Source organism: Grammomys surdaster, unplaced genomic scaffold (genome assembly GCF_004785775.1).
Source record: "Grammomys surdaster isolate TR1022 unplaced genomic scaffold, NIH_TR_1.0 135, whole genome shotgun sequence".
NCBI classification, from domain to species: Eukaryota; Metazoa; Chordata; class Mammalia; order Rodentia; family Muridae; genus Grammomys; species Grammomys surdaster.
The window spans coordinates 5,214,972-5,233,757 of NW_021604593.1; the positions used below are offsets into that span (position 1 = coordinate 5,214,972).

The 18,786-nt window shown below is 49.6% G+C and overlaps 1 protein-coding gene across 3 annotated transcripts in view; it reads right to left on the reverse strand.

Moving 5' to 3' along the window:
• The window catches only part of Lims2 (LIM zinc finger domain containing 2), a 36,398-nt gene that overhangs the window by 13,090 nt on the left and 4,522 nt on the right, over positions 1–18,786 (reverse strand). The window contains exons 1-4 of one of the 3 annotated variants that reach the window (XM_028762686.1): positions 14,609–14,705; positions 4,350–4,509; positions 1,770–1,836; positions 1,416–1,536 (exon numbers count right to left, since the gene is read on the reverse strand). In XM_028762686.1, coding sequence (XP_028618519.1) covers positions 1,416–1,536; positions 1,770–1,836; positions 4,350–4,509; positions 14,609–14,619 — 359 coding nt within the window. In that variant the 5' untranslated portion in view covers positions 14,620–14,705. Of the gene's footprint in view, positions 1–1,248; positions 1,375–1,415; positions 1,537–1,769; positions 1,837–4,349; positions 4,510–14,608; positions 14,706–18,786 lie in introns of those variants that run through there. The other 2 variants (XM_028762687.1, XM_028762688.1) reach the window with 2 other exon arrangements.

Genomic DNA, 18,786 nt, shown 5'->3' on the forward strand with positions numbered 1-18,786 from the left:
TATTGTGCTGGTGCAACGTGACACATGATGTCCTCTCTCTGAAATTCTCATCCCTTCTACCCAAGAATGACTGAGTAGGGCAACACCTCCCTTGTTGCAGTTCTGGTGGCCTAGTGGCATGTCTGCCCAGGCAGATTTGAAGCTGTGTATCATGGAGTTCTCAGTGCCATTCTAGGTTAAGGGGACTCTCAAGTGTATCCCTCCAGCTGCGCCCTGCCTATCACTAGAGAAACCTTAAGATGACTTGATGCTCAGCGCTGCTTTCATCCAGTGCTAGTCTGTCCACTCCCATAGCCCCTCACCAACACCTGCTGAATACAAGACCGTGCCAGCCAAGGCCAGCACTAGGCCATATGCCTCTTCAATAGAATAGCAAAGGGACAAGATCACTGTAGGCTGTGACAGGAGAGACAGAGAGGGCAAAGACCCAGACAGGAAGGACAGTCTCATGGGAATCTCTAGGGTCTCTGGAAGTTAGCACTGCCTTTCTTGGCACAGGGGATGCAGAAGAAGACTTGGGTCAGAGGAGGAGAAATCTGCAGCTCTATTTGGGACCTGTTGCATTAGGAAGGAGAATTGAGCAAAGGAGAAATCTGGAGGGGACCCTGGATTGTCCAGATGGACCATTGAGAGGCCCAAGACTTCATCTTCAAAGGTAGACATGGGCTCGGGCCTAAAAAACATCTCTGTACCGAGGGAGAGACTGAGGGAAACTAGTACAACAAAGAAATCTCACTGGGAGAGGACGTGAGGGCCCTGCTGTGAGAGCACTCAGCAGTCAAGGGGAGGACCTGGTGATAGCCAGGATTGGCTGGAAATATAAAGAGGTCAGCAGCCCTGCTGGGGAGGGCTTTGGGGCACAAAAGCATTACTGAGTGCTCCCCTAAAACTTTCCCAAGCAGGTGGGAGACAAGCTCATGGCTGCTGGGAAGGTGTAGAGCCCACAGTGAGGGAGACAGGGGTGAGAAGAAAGAGTAAGGCCTCCTGGAAAGAGAACTTCCAGAGTACAGTGAGGCTTACAGTCCTGAATTTGGAATAAATTGGGCAACCTGGTCCAGCCAGCCGCGTGAATCCAGGGAGGAAGGCAGAGAAATGGGGTGAGCATGGTGCAGTAGTGGCAGGTGGGGTGTCAGGGGTGATTGAGATTTGCCAAATTAAAACTCCTCACCCATCCAATGCCACTCAAGGCCCTTCAAAGCTGCTGCCCCCAAAGGACCACCCCTTGCCCAGAAGGAGCTCTGTTCTTACTTTCCTGCCTCCATCCTTATCCATGCCCTGGGGGCTGTTGCTCTCCATCCAGCAGGGGTAGGACAAGGCCCACAGCCAGATCAGTAGAGGACGCCACAGAGCCTACTAGGCAGGATCATGGTACTTAGAGTAGGGACTCTCTCTGCCCATAACTGCAGCTGGCTCACCTGCCTGCGTTCTTCACAAAGCCCAGGTCAGCCAGCTCCACATCACACAGCTCACAGCGGAAGCAGCCTGGATGCCAGTTGGAGTTCATGGCCTTGATCACGCGGCCAATGACAAACTCACCTGGAAGAGGAGAGACCTCAGGTGACAGGGCACACTCCCCACCCTTCAGCACCTCCCAAGTCCTATGTATCCAGTGTTCCTCCCAGTTCAGCCTTGTCCAAGCACCCCTCTTTTAGGGACCTGAAGAGAATGCTCAGGAAGACAGGAAAAGTCCCCAGGCTAAGGAATGCCAGTACTACCTGTTACCATACTTGTCCCCTTCCCGTTTGCTAAGTACTGTCACCAGCTCTTACCACAGAATCCGCAGCATGGAGCAAACAGCATTTGGAAGTCATGTTCGCAGTACTTCCGGCCCTCAAACTGCAAATGGGAGCCATAGAAAAAAGATGAGTCATCTGGCATCTCTTTGCTCTCCTGTGCAAACACCCTGCCCTTAATAAATAGCAGGAGTCTGGAGTCCCGAGAAGGGAAGCTGCTAAAGCTGGCTGGCACAGGGGGGTCTAGCCCATGCAGTTTAGCAGAGTGCAAAGTGCCAGTTTCACATAGATACTGAGGGTCCGAGGCCAGCTCCTGGGGATTCTGCTGTCTGCTGAGGGAGAGGGGACGTGTAGGTCTTGACAACAGGACAAGCTGAGGTGGGAGCTGGGGCTGGGAAAGGATGGGTCAAATCTTGAGTTATATGTGCTACTTTGTTCTCCCTGGGTGACCAGTTCAGTCCCTCCAGAGACTACAAAAGACCCAAAGAGGGAAGATGGAAGAAAGACTTCCCCAGGGAGTGACAAAGAAAAAGCAGTGCTTCCAATCAGCCACCGTCACGTATTGTCCCCAAGTGCGACCAAAGCTTGCCTTCCCTTTCTCTCCCTTAACAATTTGCTTTCTTAAGGAAAATCTGGGGCTGGGGATATAGCTCAGTGTGCAGCCTAACATGCATAAAGGTCTTGGTTTGGTTCCGAGTTATGTAAACACGGTACAGTAGTGTACATCTATAACCTCAGCACTTGGGAGAGGGAAGCAGGATGCACCAAAAGTTCAAAGCTCCCCTGAAGCCACATGCGGCTCTCCACTGTGAGCCAGAGGGGAGGAGGCAGAGACCTGAGCTTCCTCAGCCACAACTCCCCCAACACCTACTGTGCTAGGCTTGGCTGTGGTCTAAAAGCCCTCACAGAGCTCTGCCCAACCCTCTGATGCCTCTACAGCCAGCATCTCTCGGGAGCCTGGAAAGTGACAGGAGATTTTCATCTGACTGCCTATCCACATCAGTCCATCAATGATGCCAACAGCTCACAGGAGAGCACAGCCCACTCCAGCTCTGGTCCCTCCCCCCCTCCACTGCAGCCCAGCAGAGTGACAGCCAGTGTTTAACAGCTCTGGGGGAGGCAACAGTGTAAATCTTACTGCCAGACTGACAGAAATGGTCTCAGATGCATAAACGTGAAAATCTAACAAATAACGGGAAGTCAGATGTCTTATGTACTTGTTATCTTCATTTTTAATAAAGTACTATATGTATGTTGATATGGTTTACTGTATGTCTGTGTTTATGTGTATGTGGGTGTATCCCCCTTTTTGAGAAAGAGTCTCTCACCAGCCTGTGGCTCACCAAATAGGCTAGCTGACTGGCCTGTGAGCGTCAGAGATCTACCTGTCTCTGCTTTCCCAATGCTAGGGCTACAAGCCACCAAGCCCAGCTTTTTGACATTAGTTCTGGGGATTAAAGTCAAGTGCTCATGGTTGCATGGCCAGCACCCTGATGATGAGCCATTTCCTCAGCCTTTGTATGAGTGACTTCTTAACAACATCTGTGTTTAAGAGGGAAGGATCTAACAGCTTGCTCTTGTGAGCTGGTGTGGGAAATAAAAGGCCCTTTACTTTTACCTGAGTTATGGCAGTACTTATGACTCCATTCTTGGTCCCGCCTGCTCTCCCAGCTTCTGTCCCAGTGGCTCACAGCCTCTGTATGGCACAATGGCCAGAGCCTCTCCCTCTTCCATTTTGTTTGTTTTTTGAGACAGTCTCACTATGTAGCCTCCCACAATCTGGTGTTATAGACACACGTTGCATACCTTGAGTCACACGGATGCTTTTCACATGTTGGACAATGCTGTAACATCTCTGTCCCAACTCTAGCTGCCCCAGTCTCTTACAGAAAAGAAGCTCGAGGCCCCAAAGGAAAGCCAGCAAGGTAGAAGGATGGAGAGAGAGTCTCCATTTCCCGACACTCTCCCATTCCCATTCATTCCTCTGTCTCGACTTCTACCACACCAGCTACCCCACATGCCCCAGATACCCCACATACCCCAGATACCCCAGATACCCCAGCTACCCCACATGCTCCCACTTCAATATCTTCACATATGCTCTGCCAAGATCTTTTCCTGTAGAGGTGTGTGTGTGTGTGTGTGTGTGTGTGTCTGTGTGTGTGTGTGTGTATCTGTGGGTATATACACATGCATGTGCATATAAGCATGTGTCTCTGTGGGAGTATCTGTGTGCATGCATGGGTGCATGTATGTGTGTGTGCGTGTGTGTGTGTGTGTGTGTTTGTGTCTCATCAAACACCACCTGGTTACCCAACTCCAACCACGAGAATGCTTATTTCTGAAGACAATACAATCACTCAGCCATTGCATTTGCTATCTGACTCAATGAAGGACAAACATCATGATGTGGGTTTATTCTACCCCAGGACCTGCCCAGAACCTGTCCAGGGGAGACTGAACAAAACAGGGTGATTTCAGAAATTCCCAGGTGAGGGATGGGCCAACACAGTGTAGGAAACTCAGCTTTGCAGCCTCGGAGACTGGCTGCAAAGACTCACAGAGCAGCCACAGGCCCTCCAAGAACAGGCTACCTCCCACCCAGAACCTCCTCACCTCATAGAAGAGCCCCTCGGGGAATGGCCGGAAGCACTGTGCACACACAAAGCAGTGCTCATGGTACAGTTCCCCATTGCTGTTGACGATGCGCTCTGTGGGGACAAACCGGGCCTGGCAGCGCTGGCACATGGCATCGGCCAAACATTCAGACATGTTGCTAGAGGGGATAGGAGGAGAAAGTCAGCACTGGGCAGCAGGCTGGCAGAGCAGGCCTAGGGACACGTCCCTGCTTAAAAGGTTTAGGTGAATCCAACCTTTAAGGGTGACAAACATGACACTTAAAACATGAAATCTTGTATGTGTAGGTTCACACGTATGGGGGTGGTCCACATGCAGGTCAGAGAATCACCTCAGCTGTTGTTTCTCAGGTACCATGCACTTTTTTTTATTTAATTTAATTTTTTACTTGTTCACTTTACATCTCAATTACTGCCCCGCTCCCAGTCACCCCCTCCCACAATCTTTTCCCCATCCCCCATCACCTTCTTCTCTGAAATGGTGGGGGCTCCCTGGGTATCCCCCCCCCCATCCTGGCATTTCAAGTCTCTGTGAGACTAGGCGCTTCCTCTCCCACTAAGGCCAGATAGGCAGCCCAGCTAGAAGAACATACCCCATATACAGGCAATGAATTTTGGGATAGCCTCCCCGTCTCCAGTTGTTCAGGACCCACATGAAGACCAAGCTGCACATCTGCTACTTATGTGTAAGGAGACCTAGGCCCATGTATATTCTTTGGTTGGTAGTTCAGACCCTGAGAGCCCCAAGCAAGCACCGATCCCTGACGCTATTAATGCTACTCTGTTATGCTTGCAGACAGGAGTCTAGCATGGCTGTCCTCTGAGAGACTTGGGAAGATACAGACACCCACAGCCAGTGGATGGAGCTTGGGGACTCTTATAGAAGAATAGGAGGAAGGATTTCAGGTTCAGAAGGGGATAGAAACTCCACAGGAAGACTAACAGAGTCAACTAACTTGGACCATCCCCAGTTTTTGTGGCAGCATCTCTCACTGACTTGGAAGTCACCAAGCAGGCTAGGCTGGCTGTCTAACAGCCTGGGTGTTCCTCCCCACAGTGCTGGGGGTGTAAGTACATGTTTCTACCCCTGCCTGCTTCACCATAACCTCCCTACCATGACGACAAGTCTAAAGGTGTGTACTGCTTAGTTTTTGTCAATTTAACACAAACTAGAAACACCTGGGAAGAGGAAACCTCAACTGAGGCATTGCTTCCATCAAACTGGCCTGTGGGCATATGTGGGGCATTTTCTTAATTCGTAGTTCATGTGTGAGGTCCTGGGTTTTTAAGAAAGCAGCTGAGCCAACCATAGAGAGTAAGCCAGTGAGTGGCTTTCCTTACTGTTTCCTGCCTCAACTCCTGCTTGAATTCCAACCCTGACTGCTCTCAATGATAGACTGTGATCCTGTGTGTAAGCCAAATAAACCCTTTCTTCCTCAAGATGCTTTTGGTCAATGTGTTCTATCACAGCAACAGGAAGCAAACTACAGCTGTGAGCAAAGCAAATCCTCCCTCTCTCGGGCAGTATTTTTGTCATGCTAACAATACCTAGCCATGCATTGAAGTCCTGTGAACTTTCATTCCTTCATCTGTAAAAATGGGTCCAACATCAGCTGTCTCCAAAAGGCAATGTCTGCAGAAGAATCTGTTATACTCAAGCTGGGTATTTGTTTTGTGTCTGCTCTACTTCAAGCACTAGCCAGGTTTAGGGTTAGGAGAGCCCCCTCCACAGCAAGCACAGCCTCTGAGTTTCCAGCAGAAGCTTCCTTTAGGCAGCAGCTTCCGCCCCTGGGATGATGTGGCCTGTCTCCCTGGTTACATCAGCCTTGGAGGTCACCAGGCTGCACATAATAAACAGGGTTTGACACAAAGGCAGCCCAACTCCTCACAATGTAAATACCAGAAGGTGATCACTCTGCCTTGGACAAGGAGCTAAGGATGTGGCTCGGTTGGTAGAACCTTCGCCTAGATGCAAGAAAGCCATAAACTGGATCCTTTGGCTGCACGACACTGTGTGTGGTGTGCAATCCTGTAACCCCAGCACTGGGGCAGGGGAGGCTGGGGGATGAAGGCCAGCATCAGCTACCTGTACTGCATGAGACCCTGTCCGGAAGGAAAAAGAAGAAAGAAAAGGAAAAGAGAGAGGGAGGCAGGAAAGCGAAAGCAGACATAATCCTTCCCAAATCTCCAAATCCATCCAAAACCTGCCGAGGAGAAATGCTTCTTGAGGAGCCTTTATACCCTTTTGGTTCAGCAGTTTGGTTCCTTTTTTTTTTTTTTTTTAAATCCAGAACACCTCAAATATGTCACAAAATATGTCACACCCACATCAGACAGAGAACTGGCATAAGGTATCATGAAGTTCAAAGAAATCCAACATCAGGCATTGCATAACGTGTCTGCCTGCTCCTGGAATCTTGCTGGGCCCCAGTTTTCTTTACCGGGTCCACAGCCCTTCTTGTGCTGTGGTCAAGGTGTTTGTTCTATCCATTTTGAGGTCATTCTTACCTGTTCCCTGGCACCACAGTTCATACCATATGCAACCAAGGTTGACCAGGGAGGGCTCTGCTCCAGCAGGCCACACACGTCCCTATCTGAGCAATGGGGTTGCCTAGGCCTGTGCTGGCCTGTGCTGGCCTGTGCTGGGCTCTTGAGGATGAACCAGCATATGGCAGGCATTTTGCAGATAACCACTGATGCAGATAGCAGCTAAGTCACCACAGCCTACGGAATACCTTCCCTCTGTCCCAGTTCCCAGCCTAAGATGATGTGCGTGCACACAGGCATGCATGCTTGAGTTCCTGTGGGTGTGGAGGTCAGAGGCTGAGGTCACATGTTTTCCTCAATTTCTTCTCCACTTTATTTTTAGGCAGAATCTCTTACTGAACCTGGGGCTCACTGGCTCAGCTAGGCTGGCCAGTGTTCACTAGATATCCGCTTGTTTCTGCCCACTTGGTGCTGGGATCACAGACAAGAAGTCGGCCTTTTTTTTTTTTTTAATGGGTGATGGGGGTCTGAACTCTGATCCTCCTGCTGGCACAGCACTTTATCAACTGAGTCACACACACACACACACACACACACACACACACACACCCGTCCCACAAAGACCTTTTTCAGAGCTCATTCCACTAGCTCCCCTGCCAACTTCCCTGTCATTGGCAGGAAGTTCAGAGGAACCCGGGTGATGTCAACTGTCTTTGCCTCTCTGGTTATCAGGTCCTTAGCCTGACCGTCTGTGACTGTGAGACTCCTTGGTCCTCTTCCCCCTTCCCCCACACTCCCTCCATCTCCTCCTCTGGGACTGCTTGTTCCTTAATGCCAGTGACCCTATGCCCACAGCCCCCTTGATCTCTCTCCCTAGCTTTCTACAAGTCTCTTCCAGCCAGATGGCCCTGGGGCACATATCTAGGAGCCATGTCCTCTGTACTCCTGAAATACTCCCAGAATCCTCCTCACCCAGATTAACCCTCTGAACTACTGTGGGGACCATCCCAAATCCTGCTGTTCCCATCTTCCTTCTCTTCCCTGACAAGTTTCTGTGCTGAAACCACAGCCATTTTTTGGTTAGTAAGGTCTTTGACCAGTGGAGCCCAGGTTAAATCTCCCGTTCTGTAGCTGAGGATGTGGTTCTGTTGGTAACATCCTCCTGGGGTCAGTCCTCAGTATCGCATAAAACCAAGTCTGTAATCCCACTACTTGGTAGGTAGAAGCTGGATCAAAAGCCCAAAATCATCCCTGGCTACATTGTGAGCCAGGGCTAGCCTGGGACACATGAGACGGTTTCATCAAAATAAAATAATCTCTATCTGAAAGTCACCAAAGGGATGGCCTGGACAACTCATCTAAGATGCCTTAACCTATCCAAGCTACAGACTATATCAAACCCAACTCCCAACAAGTGGCGCCGGCTCCCTTGACCCTGTCTCCAACCCAGCCCAGTTCCTGTGCCTTGCGCGGGCCAGCCTCTCCGAAGGACGAGGAGGGGTTTCCGAAGCAAGTGCTGCAGGCAAGTACAAGTTTTTTCCGGCCATTGTCGTCTACAACCCCGCCCTGCATCTCCCCATTTACCAGAACTCATTGCAAGTCCTGCTTGGTCGGGGCGCTGCAGGTACAGCCCCCACTCAGCTAGCTCGCCTGGGCTACTGCTGTCAGCCACCTCCCCCACTAGTCGGGCATAACAATGGGACCCTCCTCCGCAGGGAAGGCAGCTCAAGTTATGGATCACTAAAGGGCAGCCGGGTCAGATCTGAAATAGAAAGGATATTGTTCCTGCTGCTGTAAGCCAGCTCCCAGAAAGCTGGGCAGGAGGGGGGCGGTGCGGGTACTGGGCAGGTCCCAAAACAGGTCAGGGTTCAGTCTGTCCCTATACAGTGGGGAACCTGAGCTCTTGGGCACACTACAGTGAGAAGTGGAGAGTACAAGCCCTTTAGGAAGCCTTGGACTGGTTAAGAAACTTCAGCTAAGCAGGACATGGTAGCATATGCCTTTAATCCTAGCACACGAGAGGCCAAGACAGGAGGATTTCTGTGAGTTCAATCAAGGCCAGCCTGATTTACATCACGAGTTCCAGACTACCAGGGCTACAAGATGAGACCCTGTCTAAAAAGTTAAAGACGGGGAGAGGAGGAGGAGAGATGAAGAGGAAGAAGAAAGAGGGGGAAGAAGAGGAAGAAGAAGAGGAGGAAGAAGAGGAGGAAGAGGAAAAAGAGGAGGAAAAAGAAGATGATGATGAGGAGGAGAAATAATTACTATTATTATTGTTGCTGTTATTATTGTTACTACAACTGCAGGCTCCACATTTGTTCACGTGCCACCTTGCTTCTTTCCCTGGGAGCTTGCAGCATGAACACCAACATCAAGCCCTTGTCCTCTAAGATCTTGGCCAACCAAGGGCTAAGGGCCCATATTTGAGAATGTCTCAGTTGGTAAAGCACTTGCTTTGCTAATGTGAGGACCTGTGTCCTGTGTTCAGACCCTCAAAACCAATTTAAAAAGCCAAGTGCAGTGGTTCATGACTTGGAATCCCACAGTGCTGGCATAGTGGTGGTAGTGTAGGGGAGGGATGGTGAACAAAGCAAAAAAAGACAGATCTCTGGAAGCTCCTTGGCCAAGTATCCTGGGCAAAGTGGCAAATTTCCAGGCAAATAAGAGATTCTGTCATAAATAAATAAATAAATAAATAAATGGCAGGTGCCTAAGGAATAGCATCGAAGGTCGCCTCTGACTGCCATGCATGTTCCATGCACAATCACCCACATATTCAATTGCCCACTAGTGCACACACACGGAATAGCCAAGCATTCTTAAAGAAGCCCAGAAGTCAATACTTAGAGAAGCCCTCAAGACTTTTATTCATAGAAAGTGACAAGGTGACTTGCCACCCAGAGACATAACCCTGGGGGAGTTTGGAAACTCTGGCTACTGCTGGCTGAGCCGTCACTGTACTCACGAATTCGGAGCCAGAGTATGGGACTCTAAGCTGTTCCTATGAGCCTTCCTGATAAGATCCTAAATAACCAGTTACCATTGTTCCTGACAACCAACGGTCAATCGACAACTGTACAGCGCCAACCTTCTGTATTCAGGTGCCAGGAACACACATCAGCAAATCCAGACAGAACGGTACTCATTAACAACCCCTGCCCAGAATATAACTTGCAACAGCAGCCAATTCCAAAGTTGCCCAACAATGATTGATTCAACAAATGTTTTTTAAAGGGCATTTAGAGGCTGAGTCCAGAGGAGACAAAAGGCTCCAAATGCCCACATACCCACATTCTGACATACAGAAGCTTAGGCAGAGAGTTTTCTCAGTCAGCTTAAGTTTATGCCCCTCAAGTACCTCAGCCTCTCCCATATGGAGACCTTAAATGCTAGAACCCAGGACTCTCAGACATCATTTTAAGGGTATGTGAATGTGGTGGTCCACACTTGTAACCCAGCACTCCAGAGGCAGAAGCAGGTGGATCAGAAGTTCAAGGTCGTTATCTTAACTACAAACTGAATCAGAGGCCAGCTTGTCTTTAATATTTATTTATTTATCTATTTATTTATTTATTTAGCTTATTTGTTCGTGTGTGTGTCTCTGTGTGTGTCTGTGGGTGTGTGTCTGTGTGTGTGTGTCTGTGTCTGTGTGTCTGTGTGTGTGTGTCTGTGTGTGTGTGTCTGTGTGTGTGTGTGTGTGTTCCTGTGAGATCAGACAGTATGAATAGGCATACAACTGAGAACTATCAGTGTGAGAGTGGAACACCCAAGAAGCAACCCCTCAAGACTGTCTACCTTGGGACAGTCTACCTCTTTCCCATAATGACAGTTCCCTGCTCCCTTCAGTGGACAATAAAACACACAACCAAAGCCAAGCATCGAAAAGAAGAACATTCTTGGTGTGTGTGTGGGGTGCGGTGGGGGGATCCCAAGGTAGCCATGTTCCTCTGCGTGGTACGGGGTGGTATGCCTCCTTGATAAATGGAGTCAAGCAAGTTTAGGAACTCCAGCCTCCATCCCCCAAGCAGCTGATGCATTAGAAAATGGACTTTGAACCATGCCAGTACTGTGTGGGACGGAGGCATAACAGATTATGCTAGCTGCTACATGGCCTTTGCTGTGAATGATACTGTATGTGACTGAGGCATGGGATCTTCCCAGCAAAAACAAACTTGCCCCGTGTAAGGGAGGAATCGCAGTGGGGGAGAGGTGTACAGACACTCTCTGCGGGAGCCTCTGATGGGGAAAGTGGGAAGGGGAGCATGAGGTTAAGGCGCCTGCCAATCTTTCTTACAGCTTGCAGAACACAAGGCGAAAGGAGTGTAAATTATATCTATGCTAAAGATCTTTTCCAAGGATCCAAAAGCTTGGAACCCTTGGGAGGAATCAGAGAGTGAGGACAAAAACATAAGAGAGACTATAGAAGAGATGGTTGTTTAAGCTTTAATAGAGAATGGAAAATCTACAGTTCATCACGCAGATGGGGCCATGAATGAAGAAGACTCAGTACAGGAAACTGTGATGACCAGGGAATACTCTGTGTTTTAACTGCATGAGTTAGGCAAGGCTTTTAAATAAGCCACGGGACGGTCTGTCATAGCATGACTCGTGAGGCAGTGGGATATGGGGGTGGGTGAGCTTAATCTGGATGCTATGGAAGCAAAGAAACGGAATAATAGAATCTCCCATCCCTCTCTGAGACAAAGACTGCATAACCCGAGGCAATAGGAGGGAAATTAGTCACTGATTGGAAGAGGCAGAGGAAGAGCAGACATTGTGGAAAGAAGTGCACAGGAGAAACTTGGTATTGGTGAGAAGATCGCAGTCCAAGTAAAACTGTTCAACTGTTATGAAGTTCATTCAGTCAGAACTGTTAAATGTTTTAGTGGCTTTTCTGAGCCCAATGGTGGGGCAGTAGGAAAGTCTGTCATCTGAATGATTTATATGGTCGTGTAAATCAGGCTCAATAAATGTTAAAGCAATCCAAGGGGGTTAAGACAAGGGAGAAGCAGGTCTGTACTGTCACTCAGAGGTAAGTGTGGCAAGATCTGTGTTGAACTTAAGTTCCTGGGGTCTCGGGTGGCAAATGGCATTCCACGAGGTCTCCAGAGAGACTTTCAAACTGGAGCAACTAACGACAGCAATGATAAAACAGTGCTGGTGAAACAAATAAGTTTGTCCTAGGAGTGAGCAGTTAGGTCTGCAGAGCATGCTGCCAGTGGAAAGGTCATAGCCACAGCGTTAGCCCAGAGCCGGTCAGAACCAGGCAGCTTGTTGTTGTGACAGGCTAGAGCATGGCCACAATCTCTTTTGGATCTGAGCTGAACGAGACAGTACAAAGGGGTGAGACCAGTGGGAGTGAGGATTCCCAGAGTGACCCATGACAGCAGCAGCATACTAAGATGAGGCGGTGAGGTGGTTCTTGGGAAATAGCTGTGGATTATGGTACTTCCTGTCTACTCCACCTCCAGGAGGCCCTGACACTGCCTCACAACTCCATCTTCTCCTGTCTCCCTGGCTGCTGGCTTCCTGGTTGTCTTCTCTGTCTCTGTGCAGCCCTTTTTCTCTGCACAGTGCCAATGGGTGCATTTACAAAGGAGGATATTCCAGGTCCTCTCCGGTGGCTCCCTGCAGCCCTCCCTCTGCTCTTGCCTGCCAATGTTCGGGGAGTGGTGACAAGTAGGGTCCCTAGGGGTGTGAACAAAGAAGATGTGTCTGAGGTACAGTGTGGCTCCAAGCAGCATGAAGGATGGTAGGGGGCCCAGAATCCAGGCACAAAGACCTCCCCCTGCCTCACTGAGGCAACAGACAGCGTACACATAAGGCTAAAGAACCCCCACAGTTCCTATGACAAGAAGAGACTCACACACTCCAAAGTCTGAGTCAGGTCTGTTCTTCCTAGATCAGCCTGCCTAGGATCTGTGTGTGTGCAGGGAAGAGGAGCTAAGCCTGGATCCTGTGGTGGACAGTGGCATCTCACAGTGGCTTAAAAACATATGAGCAGCTGGGCAGTGGTGGCTCACGCCTTTAATCCCAGCACTTGAGAGGCAGAGGCAGGTGGATCTCTGAGTTTGAGGCCAGCCTGGTCTACAGAGTGAGTTCCAGGACAGCCAGGGCTACACAGAGAAACCCTGACTCGAAAAACAAAAAAACAAAACAAACAAACAAAAAAAACCAGTATATATATATATATATATATGAGCAAGGAAATGCTTGAAGAACTGAACAGAGTCGCCAAAATGTTCAAAGTTGGCATCTCTGAGGAGGGCCACCGTGGCCATTTCCCGTGCTGCTGTGGCCTCCATGTCTAGGGGTTTCTCTGTCCTCTGGGATAAGCAATTGTATTCAGAACAGAAAAGAGCTCCTTGTCCCTGTGTGACCCCACGGCCAGCAGATCTTCTGAGCTTGTCTCCTGCCACCAAAAACCTTCCTGAGTTTTCTCCTTGCTGGCTGCCCATGACAGACCAGTCTAGAAAAGGCTGAGGGACCTAAGATTAACAGGTGCCTCGTGTCTCAACTCCGCTGGGCCCCCTTTAGCTTAAGATGCAGTTGGCTGCCTGCCTCTGTGGCTGCTTGTCTTCCAAAGCCGAGAGCTGAGGCAGGGAGCCAAGAAGTTGGTAAGGATTTCTCCCAGGGACTTTGAGGTGGGGAGGCAAGGTGACAGAAGGGAACACAGCAGTCTGTGGGAAGACCCTTACCACCTTTCTGGGGTGGGACACGTCCTTGCATTGCAGTGCGCAAGGAAGCAGACCCTGAGAACACTCTTCCCACTGAGGGAACACCCAGAGCTGATGCTGGGGAGGAAGCACTGGAAAGTGGGAGGGAAGGGCGGGCCTCACACCATGACAGGGTACATAGTGTTTCTGAATCCAGGGCTACCCAAGGACTCCCAACCACACCTTCAGTACTGGTCAGCAGCAGTGTGTCCCTGAGGCAGAATTATTATGTGTCTCAAGGGGTCTTCAAGCCACTACCCCACAACAGCTGGGTGTTGCCCTGACTCCCTGGACTCAGGACCCTTTCCCAAAGAAGATTGCAAAAGGGACAGGGCTCCCCAGGAACACCAGTGTAGCAAAGCATAACGCAGAGAAAGTTTTTCTGCCAGCTCTTGGCTAGAAGAGGGTCCTGAGCCCCGGTACCACCCCTTCCAGCCCAGCTTTGAGCCACGCATTTGTACCCAGTCGTAGTCCAGAAGTAACTGCAGAGGCCAAAACTGGCTGGACTCTTGTGGACTTGTGATCCACCTCCAGAACCTGGATTGTCTTGAACCTGTACAAAGAGACAGAGATCCCTACCCAGGGCAAGATGGAGGGATATTCTTTGCCCCTAACCCACCCTCTACACTTAGGGTTTAGAGACAATTCCCCACAGGTATCTAAACATCTTTTACCCCAGAGAAGGTAATAGAAGGTTCTAGACAAGCTATTACCCAGATTCACAACAGGTTGCCAGGAAAGTCCAGTGTTCTCCAGCTACATTTTAAGGCTTTTCATCTTCAGTTGGCTGGTGACCTCAGACAAGTCTCTGGTCTGGGTCACCCTGAGGGGATCACTGGTGATAGAACTATACCTGCTAATACCCAAACACTCTCTCAAGGAAGAGAGTGGGACCCCCTGCCTGACCCTCTCACTCCCAGAGGGGTTGCAGCCTAGGAGCAATGGGGCCGCGGGATTTCCCACCAGGATCCGCTGTCCCGCATCTGTCCGAGACCATGTCACGCTCCACCCATAACTTAAGGCATCTATCTGTTACCTTCCCGTCATGGTGGCCGCGCGCCTAGCACCGGTCAGCAGTCCACTCGCTGTGTCCCTGACGGAGGACTCACGGTCCAGGCAGAGGGAGGAACACGCCCAAACCGCGAGGACGGCTCCACCCAGCCTACAGCTGGGATGAGGAGTGCAGGGGACAGCCTCAAGGGGAACAGGGGATGCCGATGCTAGTGTCAACCCTGGGAACACTAAAGACTGACACTAGAGACTCCCGACTTGAGTGGGTCTGTCACGTCCTCACTACCCGGACTCTGTTGCCACCTCCCGGATTCCGGGCATACTTTTCCTTTTAAAGGGAATGAAGTTATAATAAACATGCACAAGTTCGCACCCCACCCCCACTCACCCTCCCTTCCACCCCATCCACCCTCCCCACACTCTCCCCCACCTCCACCCTGAGACACTTTTTAAAGGGTGTGTTAGGAAGGCAAAACTGAGATCGGCAGAGGGAGCGAGCACGCACGCACGCGCACTTCCTTAGTTTTTTCCGCTGCTGCCGCAGGCAGGAGAAACAGTTAGATTTGTGCTTCCAAGGCATTCCTGGGCACCTACTGCCTCCCGGGGTATTAAGGGTCTCCCCTAGTCTGTGCTGTCCCCTCTCAAAGAGGACAAGGTCCAGGGTATCTTTTCTGCACCGTGAGCTTAATCTGCCTTTAGACCTAACACCAGTGCTCTCTCTCCTGAAAAACCGCGCAGTTTATTTATTTATTTTGGACAAGGTTTCATGTAATCCATGATGTCCTCAAACATCCTTTTATGTACCAAGAATGACCTGAGCTCACAATCCTCCTCCCACTGCCTCCCTCCCACTGCTGGGATTACAGAAAGGGACTCAGTTTATACAAAGCCCAGGACTGGAACCCGGGCTTTGTGCATTCTAGCTAAGCACACCACCCACTGAGCCAGTCACTGGTATTTCAAAATAAAAATCAAACCAAGACTCCTGTCTAAAGTGAAGCACTGCTGATAAAGGGAGATTATCAGCCCTAAAATGATGTGGTGATATCAAAGCTGTGGGGAATTTCTGCTTTGAGAACCTATTCTCAGGTACCTGTTATCACCAAAGAGCAGGGTCTATAGTTGCTACCAGTCAGGTTTTGGGTTTTTTTTTTTTTTTTTGGTTGGTTGGTTTTGTTTGTTTGTTTTTTGTTTTTTGCTTTTGTCTCGGCTTTTCCCACCAAGTTGTAATTTAAGGGTTGGTTGAACACAAAGTATAAAAGATTCTGTGGTTCCTCTGCCAGTGTTAGAAGAAATGTTCCCACAATTGTCAACACAGAGGAGCAGGTATCCAAGGCTGAGCAGAAATTGACTTCTGGGTAGTTTAATCAAGCATAGAGGTCTTGTGGGAATCAGTGAGAATACAAAGTCAAAGACAGGGCCAGGAAAGATGGTTCGTGGCAAAAGCATCCTTACTGTTAAGTGGGTCCCTGAGGATGTCTGGGTTCACATCCCCACCATGTAAAAAGTTGGAGTTGGTCCTGTGTGCCTGAAACCCCAGTGATGATGAGGGCAGAGGCAAGAAGACCACTGGGGTGTACTGCCTGCCAGTCTAGCTCCAGGCTCCATGAGAGACCCCATATCAAAGGAACACAGTGGAGAATGGGTCATTAACACCCACTGTCCTCCTCGCGCCTCTGGATGCATTCACCTGCCCACCTACCTCCCACTTAGCATGTAACATACCACATGCACCACACAGGGACATTGTATGACTGTTGTATGATGTGGGCATGCAGGGATCTGCCTGTGGATCTAGGGTCGTTTGTTAGCCTGCTCCTCAAAGGGTTTTTCTTAGCCCCACTAGAGATACAAAGCTTCCAAATGAGACTGGCTCCTACAATGGGGACACAGTGGACATCCTGAGTAACAGCTACTGGACATATCCTGCAAGGAATATGTGTTGTCTTGGGCCAGGAAGCAAAGGGGTCAGACACTGCATTTTGCAACTGTTAAAATTTGCTATAGACATGGATGTGGGCATGGCCCTTGCTGAGCATGACAGGTGCTAGTGTGTCACATGCGTGTGCTGGTGTGTCACATGCATGTGTACATGGGAGAGGAAGCTGTAGGAGTGGAGGTGACTTTCCTGGACATCAGTGGAGTATAAAAGTAGACAAGTGGGTGAGGGTATGTTTAGTGGGATTCGATTTGTGTTGGGAAGGAGGAAGCAGGAAATGAACTCAGAACTCTGTCACAGATGTGGAAGGTTTGGTTCAGGCATAAATTCATCCTTAGTGTTAAGTGGGTCCCTGAGGATGTCTGTGTGAGCAGAGAATCCTCTTTGAGAAGAGAGGAGCAGAGAGATCTGGGCTGGACAGGGCGGGCTTGGTAAGGAGACATCGCTGAGGAGACAGCTCTGTCAGTAAAGTTCTTACCTTGTGAGCATGAGGCCACGACCCACTTTAAAAAAAAAAAAGCCAGGTGCAATAGCACGAGTCTGTAATCCTAGTGCAGAAATGCACTGATCTCTGGGCTTGGTGGCTGGCCAACCTAGCCTGTTTGATAAGTTTTTTAGCCAGTGACAGATCCTGTCTTTGAAAAACCAAGGTATACAAAACCTCAGGAACAACAGCTGACATTGGCACGCTGGCCTCTATGAGTGCTTGCACACACATGCACCTGCATCCATACAGGCACATATGAAGACAAGGATCGGGGCACCACAGATCTAAGAAGTTAGGGAATGCTAGCCTCTATCTCCTAGGACAGGAAATGACCTGGGATGGGTAAGGGCCGGCCCAGGAAAGTGAGGGTTCCATACTCAGCCCTATCAGAGAGGAAGGGGAACAGGTGTCCTAGAGACAGACTGAGCCCAGGAGGCAGTAGGGTATTATAACTGCCCTGAGAGGAGGAGGAGAAACACTCAGCTCTGTGAGGCCAAGGGGCAGGAATGGTGTTGCACTGTGTCTGGGCTGAGGAGACGGAGGCTTCAGGCACTCAGAGAGAGGCTTGAATCACATACTGAGTGCTGTGACTCAGGGATGGGAGCCCAGATGGGCTCTGGGATGTCTGAGGTCAAGGACAGGACAGAATGACACAAGGGTTGGTCCCAGGAGGAGATGCAGGTACAGAAGCTCACCAGGGGCAGAGCAGGAGCTTAGAGTACATGAGCCCCAGAGAAGACAGAAGAGACCCCTGACTACCCCTTAGTATGTCTTCTCTCTCCAGGCCTGAGCCCAGTGCTGTTCAGGGATGCTCAAAGACTCATGGTATTAAGCAGGGCCTGGGCTTCTTCTAGCCACCATGCTAGACCAGTAAGATGAGGGTGAAGAAGAAGAAGTGCCCCAGTTGGCTTCCTCCAGCCTGTATCTAGACTCCTACATGAAGAGACTGAGTGGGGCTTGCAGTCCTTCCAGAGAGTGTTCATTAATCTTGTCAACACAACGGAATTCTAGAATCACCATAGAAACTAATCACTGGGCAAGTCTAGGATTATCTAAATTGGGTTGATTGAGGTAGGAGGCTCTGAATGTGCATAGTATCACTATTCCGTGAACGAGTTTCCAGACTGAACTAAAAGGAGAAGAAGAGTGTGCCCAGCAATGTGTGGCACTGGGTAAAGGTGCTGGACAAACTGGGTTCTGTCCCCAGAGCCCACAAGGCAGAAGCACTAACTCCCCTAAGTAGTCTCCTGACCTCCATAAGGAGGCTGTGACACGTGCATATCCAAACACATATACACTCTGTGATGGCTAGTCTTCGTTGTCAACTTGGCTTCAGAATCAACTAAAACCTAGGTAGTTGGGCACCACTGTGAAAATTTTTCTTAACTGGATCATTTGAGGTGGGAAGACCCACCCTTAATCTGGGTCATTCTTTTGGTGGCAGGATACATAAAAGGACAGGCAAGAAGGAATCTTGCTTTTTGCCTGCTTGCCCTCCCTCTGGAGAGCATGTTTATCAGTTCTGATACTGAGGCATTTCTTTGCTGGTATTACAATCTACTTCAGGGCTTCAACACTGCCCAACTACCAGATTCTTGGCCTTTCAGTCATGAGACCGCCATAGTTGGACTAGCTGGGCAACAATCTACAAGCCACGCTAATAAAAACCATTTTAATATAAGTTTATTCTGTCAGTTCTATTCCTCCAGAGAACTCTGCCTGATACACACATATACACATATAAATAAATGTAGTAAGATTTTATAATTAAAATATA